This window comes from Ambystoma mexicanum, chromosome 5p, assembly GCF_040938575.1.
Source record: "Ambystoma mexicanum isolate Mex_15411 chromosome 5p, UKY_AmexF1_1, whole genome shotgun sequence".
Lineage (NCBI taxonomy): Eukaryota > Metazoa > Chordata > Amphibia > Caudata > Ambystomatidae > Ambystoma > Ambystoma mexicanum.
The window spans coordinates 1,049,524,461-1,049,542,164 of NC_090930.1; the positions used below are offsets into that span (position 1 = coordinate 1,049,524,461).

Here is a 17,704-nt window from a genome sequence, read left to right on the forward strand (position 1 = left end):
CAACCAGTAGTGTCTACCCTCCCCCACGTCTCTTCCACAGGTGAGCCATCCCAAACTCCTCCCACACCGGCCCCAGGCCCATGTACAACAGAACTACAAGAACAACCATTGCAGCCACAGTGGGGTGCGCTGCTGCCGTGTTACCAACTTCTTAGGAGACATTGTGAATACCACTTCTCAATTATAATGTGGCGGTCTGTCGTTCCCCATCATATCGTAAGAACTGGAGAAGAGAGCGATAGACCTCAAGAATGCAAACGATAGAGGAAGATCTCGTTCCCGTAACACATTACGGATGATGTGAAGAACATGAAATGAGATCGATGAGCACCCGATTGTGATGGGCTGGTGAGTAACTAGCTTATGAGAGTCTGCGTTGAGGTGTTGCTGTAAGGGCAGCTGGCCAGCATGGTTCTGCTCTGTGCCGTGAACCAGGTAGAGTACAATTGTTCAGGGTGCTAACGACTCATAGGACGAAGGATAAGTGACCCCAAATATAAGGGCCATCAGCATATTGAGGGCTGTCTCTACATTCAGTCTTTTTCCGTCAGTTCATCCGCCAGTTCATTTAAGGGGATGTGTGCTTCTATAAATGTCACTGCTTCATCCGGGACTGTGAAGAAGTAAAGCTTGTTTCTGAAGGTGAACTTAAGACATGCTGGGAACAGTATTGCATAAGCGATGTTTCTCTCTGAGAAGTTTTTTGACTCCGGTGAATTGACGTCGTTCCTGCTGCACACACGTGGAGAAGTCTGGGAAGATCCTGATGACCTGCGAGTCCAGTCTGAGTTCCCCTTTCTCGCGTGCCAAACGAAGAATCTGGTCCTTGTCCTATAGCTTAAGATTTTTGCAATGATTGGTCTCTGAAAATCACTAGGTTTAGGGCATGGGGGCGGTGGGCACGCTCGGTGGCAAAAAAGGGAGCTAATGCAGGGTCCCCTGGTAGGTCCCTAAGTAGCTTTCCAGTTGCCAGTTCCAACCGACCCTTGAGTGCAGTCTCCGGGACCCCAATAATACGTATATTGATCCTGCACGGTCAAGACTCCAAATTGTTGCATTTAGCTTTGACTGATTTCATATCACGGACTAGTGTGGATACTGTGTCCTGCAACACATGGATACCATCCTCATAAGCACCGATCCTGGATTCTGCCTCAGTGATTCTAGTGGCCTGCTGATCCAATTTGGACTTGAGTGATGCCACATTTGCATTGATATCATCCAGTTTTTCATGGAAGGATGCAAAGTTTTTGACCATGTATTCTATCATACTGGTGCGTCCACTGACCTGTCTGCTTCCTCCTTGCTAGGCGTGGATTGTCCCTGTTTGGGCCGGAGTGCCAACTTGGCGAATTTGTCCATGGCTCTGACCTTGTTTGCACCCCGGGATCTATTAGACATTTTGCGGGCAGGTAGGAGTTCTCTGTGGAGCAGCAGAGTGTCTGGTCAACGTTGTTCGGCACTCGTGTGCTGATCGGGTGTTCTCCTGGGCCCAGAGGTGGTAGTCTGTGTAGCAGTAGTTACGGGGAGCCCAGTCATAATCCCAGGGGGCCATAGCCGGACACAGTTTGCACAGAGTGGGAGAGAGATATGAATAAACGTCTCAAGGCAGAAACGTGTGGGCCCGAGGTCGGGTAGGTAGCAAATCGGGAAGCAGGGATGTAATTTTGAAGCCTCAAGCTGTATGTCATTTTCTAGATAGCCGCCCTTCCTGTGTGTCCGCACTTGCGGGCCTGGGGCAGCAGCCAACAAGCCCTGGGAAGACCCGGCAGTGCCTCACTTACCGGGCAGACCAGCCACCTTAAGGGGACCACTTAACCTTGCGTGGTCCTGCGGTGTGTGTCGTATCACTGCAGGCAGTGCGAGTAAAGCAGCAGGAACTGGGTCCAGTGGGTGCCACCCGTCCGCAAATGTCACAAGAGTCTATTTAGGTGGCGCCTGGTCATAAGTGCGTGGGGCATAGGCAGCCAGGGCAGAGTGAAGCGAGTGGCATCAAGCAGCCAGATTGGAATCAGTATCACAATGAAGTAGCCCTGTGCGGTCTCCCCTCCGCCAATGAGGCAGGAACAGGCTCACAGCGCCCGGTATGGTTGAGCAGAACGGGATATTGAGGCACAGAAGGGGAGACAAGGCTGCCGAGAGTGTCCCGGGTGGGGGCCTACCCCCCTTGTATGATGCAACATGTCTGGTATGGAAGCAGGGCTAATGGGGCAAAGCATGTGGAGCCAGTGGCGCCGCTGGGAAGCGGGGCTTAGTGGTGGCAGCTGCAGGAGATTATAATAGACCTAAAGTGGGTGTTACAAACCGGTCCTTGCCAGCCACCAGTCCAGGGTCGCGCTGGGGTCTTCCCCGCCTGATGCACTTACTTGCTATGTTGCAGGGGCCCGTGGCAACCTCAAACCCCATGCTTCCTGATGGCCAATGCGGGTTGCAGAATGGGGCCGGCCATCCTCGGGGGTCCCCCCAAAAGTTACTCTCCCCCGTAGCTGCAGTGAGCAATGGCGGACATTGATTGCAAGCAATGGTTCCCAGCAGTCAGGGCGTCGGAGATGGTGCCTTGATCTGTTGCTGGTGCGTAGGTGGGCGGGGTACACCGCACCGAGACCGGCAGAGAGCTTCCTCAGCTCGGCGCACGGCCTATCCGCCTCCAAAGCACCTCAGGGCCAGGTCCGGGCCCTCCAGTGATTTCAGGATGTCAGGAATCCACTGCCTGTTCCCGCCGCCCTCGGTCTCCGCCTCATGCAGTCAGGGCCGGGCAGATACCAGCGTGTGAGCATGGGGTCAGCCCCCCGGGCCTGGGTCATGCGGTGTGTGACGGCCGTCGCTCGGCCGCATAGATCTCTTTGGTGCCCACAGGTCTCCGGGTCCAGGGATTTAGGATCGGCCGTCGCAGCCACTATCGAACATCCATGGGAGTTCGATCCGCTCGGCTCAGGTTTAGCGCGCTCTCAGCCACAGGTCCCAGAGTCAATTTAGCACACTACAGGATCAATGAAATGGGTCAATGGCGTGGTGGCAGCCGGATGGCGCTCCTCGTCATGCAGCAATTTCAAGCAGCACCATTTAGTGATCAATCCGCCCAGAATTCAGATCACAGCTGCTCCACACTGTTATATCCTTGCAGGTTGATTTTCAGGGCCGGGGGATCAGGAAAACCGCCATATGAAGGATAATTCCGTCGGTTTGTCACGGAGCTGCAAAGCTAAGCGGCCATCTTTGGGCTGCTCAACAGCGCCCCCCCCCCCACCCCCGTTCTTCCTCTTATTTGTGCATATCATAACTTTGGATTTGTATGTATTAAGTTCTAGTTCATGCTCCCTCCTGTATGCCGACATGGAATCACGACTACGCTGTAGGCCGATGGGGGGGACCGGTCAAGAACTACCAAATGATCTGTGTATGCCAGATATTACAGATGGATGATTCCTAAGCGGAGTGGAAAAGACCCGGCCCTATTTATGTATTCCCCTGTTATGAAACACTTGTGTATAAGCGTGTTATAAATGCCATCATATGTCCGATATATGCAAGTTAAAAAGTGCTACAGCCAATACACAGGACCACGTTAGGTGTATACGTCATCTGATCACTCCCGTCTAATTGGAACTTGATCCTAGTGTTTGTATGAGTTGAGATCAAAATGTCAACTATACGATCTGGAGCCTTCCAGTTCTTCGACTTCCTCCATAAAATGGCTCTTCTGAACCCCTCAAATGCAGACGAGAGGTTGATGTATGCAATATACAAATTGCCTTTCTCTGCCTTGCATATCCAGTGGAGAAGTTATAGAAAGAAGCCATATAGTTGAGTGACTAGTCCCTTACGAAAGCCTGATTGATGCTTATCTAAATTGTCCGAGAGGTCAGCCCAGATGTTCAGTTCCTTCAAGATTAAAGCAGAAAACAAATCTTGCTGCTGACATCCAGGAGGGTGATTGGTTGATTGTTAATGGGTTGCATCCTATCGCCCTTCTGGAATATTGGAACAAGGTGGGACATTTTCCAAGTCTCTGGTATCATGCTGGTGTTCAATATATTATGAAACCGACTCAAAAGGATAGATTCCCATAGATCAATAATCCCCCTTCAATATAAGGTTTGATTTTTCCATCCAGGCCTGCTGCCCTATAGGGATTTGCTTTCTTAATCAGGGATTCAATTTAATTCAAATCAACCTTAAGGTCACAACTATCAGCAGAAAACCCACCCTCACCTTCCGCCAAGGATCTTTACCCAACCATGTTCTGATATTGGATTGAGCTGTTTTCTTTCTTGATCGCTCCAGTCCTCATTCATTAGCTTCCAGAAAGCTTGGGTATTGTTTTTTTTATTAACATGATCTCCCCATCAAATTTCCAACATTTTATCTTGTATCTGTTGTGCCCGGTTGTATAGGCTTGTTTCAGCACCTTTGCTCTTTCTTTACTCCCTGTTTTCTTTTGTACATTAAGTGCTTGCAGTTGATGCCTCAACTTGCTTTTTTCCTCCTGTACCCTTTTGTCAGAGATGTTTTTTCACATTTCTTCCAGTAAAGCTGTAGGTTTTCTGTGTATCCGCCCATATGACTATCCTATCCCTAAAAAAGGTAGAAAACGGGGAACGGAGAATAGATCGCATTTTTCCTTTGTGTCTAGATTTCTATAAAATGTTGCAAGCTGTGTATTAAAGCGTTGCGCTATTTTTGGCCTACAGACTATTTGCTTTCCTGTGCTATTGATTGTTCCTTTGTCAGCTCTTTTCCCTTAGGGAGCACTTTTCCCCCAAAGATTCCTTCCAAGAGGAGATGGTCGCTATGCCTAGTTGTATAGATATTAAACCCCTGAGATGTACCCAATATGACTTGTGAGACGAACATGAAATCAATCATGGATATCGGATTTACCTCTCTTCCAAGTATAATCCAGAGTTTTATGCTTAGCAAATTCTACATTTAAACATCTTCACTCCCATTCATTCATAAGCTCTGCCCACCTACGACCATTGTTAATAAGGGTTTTTCATGAACCTTCACTGCTATATGCGTGTGTGGTCCAAACGTTGCTACAATCGCAATTCAAGTCCACTAGGATTATTACCTCCTCACAATTTCCCTTGCTATACCAAGCCTCCATTATCTCGGCAATGTAGTCTGTCTTGTTTGTAGCTGGTCATTGGGTTCCAGTATACATTTAAAAGGATATCACCCGTCTAAAGAAGTTTGCTGAATCTTTCTGCAATATGACTGCCGAGATGCCCAGGTGAGAAATATGCTAGCGCTTGATAACCGCCCCATGTCATTCTTAACTGTCATAATATGACCCCCGTAAACCAGCTCCCTAGGCCCTTGAATTGCAGGTTGTAAGAATACTGAATATTTTTCCATCAGGGGATCCTCCTTGAGCCACACCTCTTGCAGATTTAGGATATGATGTGTCTTTAAATCGTGTTGTTCACCTCCAACTCTAAATAGATGGTTTTGCCACATGCATTCCAAAAGGCAATACATATATTTATCCTATGTTGAAAATTTTATTTCTCCTGTAGTTTTATCATGCCCCAATACAGCAGAAACCTACGACCAATTCACTTGCCTTTTTGTACTCCACAAAATCCCTTTTTCCATCCCAGTACTTAACAATGCATCCCACTCTTTTAGTATTGTTTTTGCTGAGCACTTTGTGTATGTCCTAGCCCATCGCCAAGAGAGACACCTTTTCGGATAGAAAAATATCAAATACAAATTTGGAACAAACGTGCAATGCTAACAATGTTTGTCCTTGGTAATTCACTTCAATAAATATTTCTGATTCTAGGGATGTTCTGCAGGAGGTCCAGTACATTTCCGCTATTGAGTATAATATGATTTTTCCTGCAGATAAACTCTAGTGCCAATTTACTGTACGCCCCATCCAGGCTTGGGCCTTTAAACACCACATTATTGTACATAGTCCTTGCACTTGTAATAATTTCTTCCACCCTCTACCTAACGTAATCTTGCTCCTCTGTATTTATCCTAAATCTCTGTGAATAGTAAAGGGTTAAGATAGCATAAAGGACCAATCCAAACCCTCCTCCAGTAGAACAGAGGCATCCTGCTTCTCCAATGATGTTTCTTGCAGGGATACTTGGATTAACAAGTCATTATGGTTAGATGGATTTTCCAACCCTTTGAAACTGCCTGCCAGACCTCCTTTATGAAGAAAGGGTAGAATGTTCCCCTCCAATCTTCTTTGGAAGTAATCAGATCCTTTTTTTCCCCCTTTCTCTTTTTCTCTATTTTAAAGGAGGTACACTCTTCAGGTAAATCCTAAATTCAGCTGCCCAGCAGGATTTGATTTCTTGGGGGTCTCAGAAATGTTCTTGCTCCGGGTGTTGTTTTTTGTTATACATTGTTCTTGATGATCTTCGATTTTAGATTTTTTTTGTTTGTTTGCCTTTTGCATCCCAACCCTGCGTTCTGTTTGACACCTGAAATCTCTTGCTTTGCTTGTGTGGGCTCTTTGTCAATTAGGATCGGATCATTGGTAATCTCCCCATGTCCCTCCTCTGGGAGCTGTATGTATGGAGGGGCTGGAAGGGCGCCAGACCCATCAGTTGCTTCAAGGCCATGCATCTTTTCATGGTTACTGATTTTTACTCCTTGACCCGACTGTCGTTCCAGGTCTGATGATACATGAGTGGGCGTGTCAAATCAACGACCTCTGGCATCCATTTTGTGCCGTTATGTACTCCTCCATAAAACAGACTTCAGAGATGATTGATCCTAACAATTTTTTAACATCTCTCATGCCGTAATTAATAGTCTCATATACCCGCACTAAAGAGTTCAACACCGAGTTTAGAGCTGAAATCGAAGTACTTTGGCAGAGAATTACAGTGTGTTTCCCTTATGTGTGCTCCTTGTTAATCAGAAAATATTTTGCAATTTGTAGCTGGGTCCAGACTCAGAAAATAGTCTCTAAACAGCTCTGGTGTTATTCAGTCTGTTGGAGACCATTTTGTTAATGTCCGATTTTAGCCACTGTTGCTGTTTCTAAATCTGAAGTTTGACCTGGCTTGCTAGTCACATTAGGTATCAGCAAAACTGTTAATGATGATGAATGCAATTTGTTATGATAACTGGCCTCTCTTGTATTGATGTCAAAGAAACACCTTCAAAATAACTTCTAGGGAATAATATAGGCTTCCCTCACACTTTTGTTTACTCTTTACTGTAATTATCTGTTCATTGCTAGCTTTATTCTCTGTTTTCATTTTTACCTCATTTGTCGTTTTGTTCTTTCATTATGGTCTACTTGTATTGTTTTTTTTCTCTGTTTTCAGACCCCTTTTTTGTTTTCTTTTTGGCATTCATTTTGTTTATTAATTTTTCTTGCATTGTAGATAGTCATTCTGTTATTTTTGTTAGGATCATTCTATTTTATGGTGGGAGTCAATCAAGCTTAATTAATTTTGTGTCTTTAATAGCTGCATTAGGTCATGTCAATGTGCCCTGGATATTTGGTTTCAGGTTTTATGTTTATACCTACAGTTGTTGAGTTAGAATACTCTCAATTGGAAATGTATATATTTATTTATAATGTAGCTTCTCTGAATATGATCAGCATTTGGCACTTTATGCAGCATGTACTTTATGTGCCATGCACTAAGGATTTAACTGCCTTTGTGTCTATTCGCTTTCCATAGGGACACAGTCCCGTACCGTGTTTCGAGTGCTGCTATTATATATAATTATGTGTATTCCCTCCTCCTGTCACCTTTTAATGTCAATCTCAACAGCAAATGTATTTGGCATTTTATGTAATGGTGTTCTTACATATGCACTTAGCACTTCAACCACTCACTACCTCATGCAGTTTGTTTACATTTCTGTCCATGCACTGTGCAATTGACTAGTTGTGCCCTCCTTTTGGGTCAATTTTTCTTTTATGTCATTGATATTGACTATAACAACATGCACTAGGAATTTATGGTGTCTTATTATGAATTTCGCTGGCCGTTTTGCTATTGGTATGGACTGCATTACTCTGCCCTTTATATTGCTGTTATATGCTATATACTTGATTAAAAGACGGTTCAATTTGTTCATCAATGTAAGGGGCAACCATCCTGGTTCCCCTAACTGCCTCTCTATGCTCAGATGAATGATTTGTATTAATTTCAATTAACATGCATGATCTCAATTTCTCTTGTCTTTTATAATAATGCAAGTGAGATTTATTTTGTCTTAGCTCTGTTCCAAAATGGCCGATCTATTCACGATCAGTGCTGGTCAAGATGTGTAGATCACAGTTTGTTTCAACTTTTAATTAGTCACTTAAATTGGATCTGTTTTAGTGTGAGCAAGTGCCTGGTTGGGCACAAAACACGTTGCTGGCTGCCTCCTTGCCGACGAAACATTTGTTTAAAAATAAAATTAATTTTTGACATACCTCCTCGTGTGTGTTTTTTCCATGTTCTGTGCGACCCTGATGCCGCTGGTGTCCCCTTTCTTTTTCCCCAAAATAAATTTTATATATATATCTGCTTAGAATCACATGGTTTGCATAGGCCGACATCTAGTGGTAGCTGCAGAGTATGCAGTTTTCGGAGTTTGAAAAGAGACATCGACTTGCTGTGTTTGATTTTGAATTATTATAGTGCGCGCACAAAGAACTTAATCGTATCCTGTCGCAGATGGAGCATTAAGCCGAGTATAGTAGAAAAATTCAGCCAGAAGCTATTAAAGCCAGTGAAATTCACCAAACCAAGTGAGAATATAAACTGGTCTTTCATCGTGTTCTAAAAGTCGATAGGGAGTTTGCCCTTCTTAGGTTGAGTGGAAGACTGTTCCACAGTCATGGTCCGGCAACTGAAACTGCGATCTCCTCTTGAGACAAAGTTCGTCCTAGGAATAATAAGCAGACATTGGTTTTCCGATTTTAAAGCCCAAGTAGGATGATACTGCTTCAATTTATTAGTTAGGTAGATTAGTGGCAGCACATTGAGGCATTTGAACACCAGACATCCTATTTTGAATTTGATGCACTCCTCTACCGCAAAACCAGTCTAGAGAGCGGCAGAGGCCTGAAGTTGAGGTGTTCCTAGATACACCAATCTTACTCGAGCATTTTGGAATTTCTGTATAGTGAATCTAATTCTATCCCTAGTGTGGCGTCAACTGTACCCATGATCCCTCACGCATCGAGGTCCCTCAGATTATTTCTTTCTGCCATCATGGTTAGTCCTGTTTCTATAGCTACACTACTTTGGAGTTAATATATCCTTCATTATTACTTTAATGGTTACCGCTCAATGCTACATCTTGACAGAAGACCTCTCGAAGAAACTTGTGCTGGCAACGGGCTTCGGTCGGCCTACACTGGGCTTCGGCCTAGTAGTAAGGAGAGTGGGGGGGGACTGATCTTTTTTATATAGAGAATGCCTACCTAGATTCCATGCTTCTGCTGTCCTTGTCTTGCTGCCCATAAGGTCTCGTTCCATCTTTGAGCTTGCTCCTTTTAAATTCTGTCCAAAATGTAACCAAACGTTTCTGTGGAAAGACACCCACAGAATGTGCAACTACTGCCTCCACCACGATCACCAGGAGACCTATTGCGCATCTTGTAAGCGCTTTAGCCCCAAAACCCTTAAAGAGCGGCAAGTTCCTCATGGCCTACCGAAACACAGCCCATAAATGCTGCTGTGGTTCCGCTTCAGCGCTTACCGCAAGGCAATAAAAACAAAGTACCGGCTCTAGACAAGCGTAAACCACATTCGATGGATGAATCAGAGAGCGGAAACATCCATCGAAAAAGACTCCCTTTTCGACAGAAAAGCACCCTATCAAGACCCATAGCCATAAGACACACACTCCTGCTGCCTCTGAAGAATATGAAGAAGCCCATTCTCCTCAGTCATTATCTCTTCAACAAAAAAGACCAAGGGAAGACCCTGAAGCTACACCAAGGGGAGACCACTATGTGTTCCCTTTAACTGATGCACCAAAATAGGCACCTAGACAAAGGAACGATTTGAAGACTGTGAACAAAGTTTCCTCCTATGTCGACTTCATGAATAAGTAACCTATTCGCCAAAAGACTTCGGACCTTGCAATGTCTCAACCCCTTCAGTCTGGTCAGCCCCTACATATTCAGTCACCCACTCCTATGCCTACCCTTGCATCCATAGATGCCTCCCATAGCTCTGAGCACAGAGGCGTTCAACCTGACCAGGCAGATAAAGATATCTGGTATTTTCTCCAGGACAACCCCAAGATGACCCAGATGTCACCATCATTGACGCCCCAGATATTACAGGGGCAGATAGTGGTCCTACATCACCTATCATCAATGACCAATTATTATACAACTACCTGCTTAAAAAATCTGCTCAACATTTCAACATTCACTCATTGGAGACAGTCCCTGATGGTATTGCGTTTTGTCGAGGACATTCTTAATGAGAAGAAACAAGTTGGCCAAGCTATTCACTTGCTCCAGTGGATTGAAAAGAGAGAATTACCCCATCTCTTTACACACCTTAACTCAAAAGAGCAGTGAACCCGAGAGTTGAGAAAATCTTCAAACCATCGCCACCAATCCCTTATACATCAGGGGACATGTGAAACCTGACTCCCTTTTAGTCCCCACCAGCAGAAAGAGAGCTGGTGTTTCACTCTCTACCTCCGGAGCACCCAACAAGGAGTGCAAATGCCTATACACTTTAGGCAAGCGCATTACCATCTCAGGTGCCTACATGACCAGTATTGCAAACACAACATTGCTCGCTAGCTACACCACCACCCAATGGGATGAAGTAATCAAGAAACCCTAGACACAGTGCCAGAACCTGCTAGGTTGCACCTGCTTACAATCTTTACAGAGGGCAAGCAAGTGGCACAGAATATGCTAAAGAATTTCCTAGACTCAACCTACACCTCAGGAAGAGTCATCGCTGAAGGTACACTTCGAATGGATTGTGTCCTCCCATGTATTCCTCATCTTAGATATATCCCTACCTTCAGCTTTGCTGCTTCAGAAATAAAATTCTCTCCACCAGAGGGCGCTCCACTCGAGGCTGCAGCATTGATGTCCCTCGGCGGCATCCTTCGAGTGCCGACGTCATCCGCTGTATAAATGCCTCCAGGTTCGCTGGTTGGCCTCAGTTCTGTTTTTCCCTTTGCTTCGGATCGAGAAAACGGCGCTTCAGTTCGTGAAAATGTCATCACCATCATCAAATCCTTCCACGCCGAAGACTGGATAAAAAAAATATGCCAGAGATGTGGGAGGAAGATGTCGCTGACTTACCCCCATCGGAATAGCCTCTTGTGCCTCGGTTCCGACCACCATATAGATTAGTGCAGTTCCGGTCAGTCGATGACCCATAAAGCATTAAAGGAACAGAGAGGTAAACTGGTGATGGGGGGAGGAGTCCTCAAAGTTTTCTTTAAGGGAAAAAAGATTATATGTTTGTGGGGGTGGAAGCTCTGGGGGAGTTAAAAAAAGCGGAATATGAGGCAAGAGTCCTATCAGACCATGCCCCATTGTTGGTTACTTGGCAGTTCCTTTACCCCGTTCTAGAATCTGACATGGAGACTCAGGGTTGAGGCCCTTAGGGATGCAGGGTTGAGGGAACACTTAAGGAAAGAAGTGAAAGTATATTTTGAGCACAGCACAGGCCGTGTGGACGCAGCAGGTGCACTGTGGCAGGCTTTTAAAGTAGTTTTAAGAGGAGCAGCTATGGCGAAATCAAAAGGGATACAAGATGTTATAACGCGGGATCTACAAAAAGCTGAAGTAACATTAGAAACTATAGAGCAAACGGGGGATAGGTCCCTAGAGGAGGCTAAGGAGGAGGCCCGCCTGCAGCAAGAATGTTGTGAACAATAGAACAGGTTAAGTAACTTGAGCTACAGGAAATACGTAGAGAGACTGCATGCAGAAGGGGACACGCTCGGACTGCTGTTAGCCTGGCTGTACAAGAATGAGAATAAACGGCAGACCATTAGAGCGAATGCGGTAAAGGAGGGTGAATTGTGCAAGATGCAGGATGGGGTAAATAAATGTTTTTATGATTATTACAAGCAACTGTATGATGAAGCCACAGAATCTGATGAGAGGAAGATAGAAGAAGCGTTGTTAGAAATATATCTCCCCAGGCTAAACACGGAAGAGAGAGACAAACTAGAAGGCACCATAACCATTGAAGAATTGGAATATGTAATAAAAGAGCTGCGGATGGACTCCCCAGTGAATTTTATAAAGAGTATAGAGTGGAAGTACTAGCCCCACTGCTAGCATTGCTGGATGAAGCGCTGAACACGGGCATGCTGCCCGAGTCCCTGAGAGAGTCGATAATTGTTCCCCTCCTTAAACCAAACAAACCGACCACGGAATGTGGCTCATATAGACCCCTTTCATTACTGAATCAAGATGGGAAGATTATTGCAGCTGTGATGGCAAATGGACTTAAGCCAGCCATTGCTAAGCTTATACATTTGAACCAAACAGGATATGTCCCACAAAGAAATATTGCACACAACTTGCGGAGATTACACCACGTAACAGACTATAACCATGACGATACGCAGCCGTTAGTAGTGGCATCGCTTGATGCAGTTAAGGCGTTTGACTCGGTCAGATGGCATTGGCTATTAGCGGTGTTAGAGCGGTTCAGTATCAGTCCAAAGTACATTAAGTGGGTGCAGTTGCTGTATAATGAACCGATGGCGAGAGTCAAGACAGGCACAATTATCTCAGAACAATGGCAGTTAAGCAAGGGCACCGGACAGGGCTGCCCATGGTCCCTGATGCTGTTCATTTTAGCTCTAGAGCCATTAGTGGTCTACTTGTGGGCAGAGTATGGAGAGGCTGGTATAGTCACACTGGGAGAGCACCATCTGATTTCACTGTACGCGGATGACATGCTCCTGTACTTGCAGCACCCCTAGAGGAACCTGCAATACATCATGGATGTGATGGAGCAATATGCAGTGCTATCAGGGATAACAACCCACAGAAATCAAGTTTATTCCCTTTCGGGGGATATGTAGGGAAGCCCAAGCACAGTTTGCCGGTTCTACCAATTAAATGGGAGATAGACACATTTCAGTACTTGGGGGTGGACATTTATCATGATGCTAAGACAGAACACGTACATAATACTGTGAGAGCAGTAAGCAAAATTGAGAACTCCGTGTCCATCTGGGCCAGGTTGCCACTGTCCATGATGGGGAGAGCGGCATTACTGAAGATGGCGGTGCTGCCGAGCAGGGGTTTTGCTAGGTCTGGAAAGGATCAGGGGCTAAGGCAATGTCGGGACTGGCGGGATTCGGGGCTAGCTATTGCCTTTTAGTTGTAGTCCCTGAGCTTCTAGCTGGGGCTACAACCAAAAGACCTGGGGCTATAGCACCCTCAGGCCCCGCTAGCAACGCCTCTGCTGCCGAGGCTCCTTCATTACTTTGCAAATGTCCGGTTTGCAATACCAAAACCGTTTTTAAACGGTTGGATAGTATATCTAGGAGCTTCCTGTGGCATAACTCGAGGTGCAGTATTGCACTGGGGAAAAACCAGAACTCGTATGAACAGGGGGGAATAAAGGTACCTAATTTCGAAGTGTATTTTGTTGCTAGCCAGTTGCAATTTGTGGCCAAATGGCTATCCGATGAGCAAACACCGGAATCACCGTTACTGCAGGCGGGTAGCGCTCTGTTTTTCCTGAAAGAAGTGATATGGATAAAGGACCCTTTTGCAGCTTGCTGTTGAGACTGGGGTGTGGGATTTGGTACAGGGCTTGCCAATTTGTTGGGGAAAGCTACCGCAGCACACTTGCAATTAGACGAGACAATAGAGACATTTTATGATGTATCAGAAGGGGGCCATGAATTCTCGAGGATATATGAGCTACTGATGTCCAAAATTGGAGATGCATTGTTGCAGACAAGGGGAAGGTGGGAGGCTGACTTGCAAGAGCCAATGTCAGAGGCAATGTGGATTAGAGCTATAGTGTACCACAAAAAGGTGTCCAGAAATGCAAGTTTACAACAGCTTCAATTATATGTGACCCATAGAGCGTATCTGACTCTGAATAGGATAGCTAAGTTTAGCCAAGCAGCAGCAGTTATGTCCAAAGTGCTGGGAGATCAACGCAGATCTAGTTCATATGTTCTGGGCCTGCGGAGAGATTAGAAGATTCTGGAGGGAGATAGCCCAAATGCTAGCACGGGTAAATATCTCCCTGATTGTTGGATCCCCCTGGCATGTCTGCTGGGGGGTTTCACAAGGCCTAAGAAAGTGAGGCATGTGAGCAAGCTGAATGATTTGGCACATATACTAGCAAAACGTAGGATAGCGATGGGATGGAAAGCACATAGGCAGTGGTGCAGGTGTGGTGGTCGGACCTACTGAAGTGGGCAAACACAGAGACTGCGGTGTGGAAAGTAGCAGCAGGTCGGAACACAGAACAAAATGATGGCAGGTAGAGGCTTGGAGGCAGTTCATAACGGAGTTGACCACCTCTGAACAGGGCGCTATAGAATACGAGAACATAACCGTATAGGCGTAGACTAATGCTATGGTGGTCGCAGTGGTACAGAGCGGTGAGACGGTAGAACTCTTAAGTGCGATGTAGGCCGGGGATGAGTCGGGATAGTTGAGGGGAGGGAGAAGTGATGTACATATATATCCAAGTTACTGTGTGCAAAAATTATAAAAACTTTTTTTTTTTAATGTGGTAAGTTTACACATGACTGTACATCAAACTGCAATGAAACCACTGAATAACACGTCCTCATTAGGCAGGGTCATTGATGGAGTGATATAAAATGTTTCGTCCAATGAGTATTTTTGTTTGTTCAGAGCTGAATAACCTTTTGGTTTTGTTTCCTTTCAGTTTTCATTTCCAGGGACCATGCGGAACAACCCTGCCCCAAGCACTCGCTCGTCATGAAACCGAAATGATCTCTTAAATAAAATGTGACCAATCGAAGGCGATAGTGAAGAACCTTTAATTGCAAGTAAATACTGTGTCAATTTTGTAACAGTGGATAAGTGATCAAAGAGCCCACCAGGGGGCGCACATCTGACATTTGCCAGGTTAGGCTCTCGTTTTTACTGGGAAAATGAAAACTAAATGGAAAGACTGATTATTTTTCGAAAATATGTGTAATCCCTTCACATCAGTGCACGCCTTCCTATACTGCTGAAGAAGCAAGTCTCTTGAATAGTAAATGATCCAATCTCTGGTTGGACAAGCAATTATCCAGGCGCTTGTTTGTGATTTCAGCTGTGGACTACATGTTTCCAAAGGTGTCCAGACTGGAAGCATGGTTTGTATGTCAGTAGCACGTTTCTAATGCAAATGATCTGCCAGCAAAAATAAAACTTTAAGCTTTGTGTTGAATACAGTTGTCCGAGTGTCATTTACCCTTTTTACATAGAAGGAACTGCCGAGCTTACTCTTGCCCATGACTGATGATTTAAAGGGGATTGATTATTGTACTTTTGTTGTAAAATACTTGTAGTACTTTTACATGAAGTTCCCTTAATTCAAGTGTGGAAACTGATTGTGCAAAATCTTTTTTCTATTGACAGTTGGTGCATGTATCTGTCCCACCAGGGCAGCAAGTTACCCACCTGTTCATCACATTTGTTGCTGGCTGAGTGGTGTGAGGTCATTGGGGGAAAACCTTTGCATATGAGGTTGGAGACCTCACAGGTCTGTTTCACACATGGTTTCCTTGCCTCACTGTCAAATTGAAGTAGTTCTGTGGCAGTACCCTTACACATGTGGGTTCCATTTACAAACCATTGTTTCTTCCCACATTCACCAGATCCATCACGTGACAGGGTTTTCCAGAACTCCCACGTATTCCTCTAGATTCTGCAGATTTCGCTTATCCCAGAGATAAGGGCGTTCTGAGACCGGGGATTGTAGGTCAGTGATTTCCTGGAATGTCTCTACTCCTGGGCATTAGCATGCATTCTGAAATTCATATATATTCTGCTCTTTATACGCTTCTATGTCATTTTCCTACCCTCGTCAAAGGATCCTCGCAGAAGCAATAGAATGTCCGAATTTCACAGCACCGGACAAATCTCTCCTAAAAGAGTATGCGTAGACCATTGTGGCTCAGTCGGTAACATGTAATGGCTGCAGTGGCATCCATTAAAGAGGGATAACCAAGCAGTGTTTGAAGCAGTCGGAGCAAATCAAAGTTTTACTCTATTTTCGAAACCATGGACTCTAACTTCCAAACATCATTTTGCATTCCCTCAACAAGTGTGCAGTCATGACCGTATCTTCCACCTGTGGTGGGCGGTGAAAATCAGTATTTTGTGGGTATAATCATGCTTTTGCTGTTTTATGATCACCATAAGATCTATGTTTCACCCTGCGCCCATTTACCTACTAATAGCCAATAGCGCCTTTCAAAATGAAGTGCAAGAAAACCAACTGGTTAGTGCCAGAAACCGAACGGGAGAGAGAGGACATTGTAAGGTGATTAGAGATCTTGGGGGGGCCTACCATTGTTTCAAGAACATTCCTCATCCTGCAGAGTTTTGCAAATGTACTAAGGACACCCCAGTTGGAGCCCACACTGCATGATGGCTCTGTGATGAGATTGAATATAAAATATCAATATCATTTTTGTTCCAATTTAAAACATTGGTGACGTTGAAAAGCAATACACCACTTTTCACAACATTCCAATCTTTATTAATGGTGTCATAATGCTAAAATAAAAATGTAATAATACCAAAGTTCATGGCATTACTGCAGTAGGTGAAAAAAGTAGGGTTTTAAGTTGTTTCCTGAAAGTCTTATCTTGTAATTTACAACATGCAGTGTTCCCAGTAGATAGTATTGATTTTATTTTTTAGGCTTTAAAATGTTAAATGTTGGTGACTCGGTATGCCTTGTAATATTTGTGTATGCCAGGTGCTGTTATTAGGGTTTCTCGACCTGTTAGTGTTTCCTGGACCAGGTCCACCTATTATGCATCCCTATATAAATCGGCCAAGCTTTGCTTCAATTCATGGTCCATGGAAACGGTCAGGTCACAGAGATTTTTTTGAAAGCTGACCGCTTATGTGTATTATGGCAAACATTGCTGGTATGGCTGCTGCCTAAATTGAAAAGGCTTTCATATTTTTAATTTTTATTTCATATGGGTATTACCCGAGTAATTTATCTCAAACCACAAAGGCTATACCTATTTAAGAGTCTAGGTTCCATACTGCCTAGGTCATGTGTAAGTCTGATAGGATTTGACCACATTGCAGCTTACAGACTTAAATATTTTAGGAAGTATAAAGACATTTTAATTTCCTAAAGTTAGCAGATAATGTTTTGTTGGATGCATGCAAAAAGAAGTTACTTTATTGTGGACTGTGTTTCTAAGCTTTACCTCAATTGTATCAAATTTACTTTCTCCTTAAATAGAGTGGAACAACAGTAATTAAAACCTTGGTGAAAACATGGATGAAATCCTATTCTGCCAGAAGTTCTCCAAGGAGGTGACCGAGACCTCTCTGTATGTGCCCAACCGTGTAACACAACTTGGCTTCGAGTTGTTTCAACCATAAGGGCTAAATAGACAAATACACCTTAGTTTGCCTTAGGTAGCATTGGCCAATGGCAGTTTGGGTTGACACCATATGCAGTTCACCGTGCACCCAAATAATCACAGTATGGTACTTAGGTCCTGTTCAAACAAACCTATGAAAAAAGCACACTTTACTAGA

The 17,704-nt window shown here is 44.5% G+C and overlaps 1 protein-coding gene across 1 annotated transcript in view; it reads left to right on the top strand.

The window, feature by feature from the left end:
- SIRT5 (sirtuin 5) overlaps positions 1–15,359 on the top strand; it is a 337,432-nt gene extending 322,073 nt beyond the window's left edge. The window contains exon 9 of the mRNA XM_069613545.1: positions 14,850–15,359. Coding sequence (XP_069469646.1) covers positions 14,850–14,925 — 76 coding nt within the window. The 3' untranslated portion in view covers positions 14,926–15,359. The remainder of the gene's footprint in view (positions 1–14,849) is intronic.
- The last annotated feature ends 2,345 nt before the right edge of the window (positions 15,360–17,704 follow it).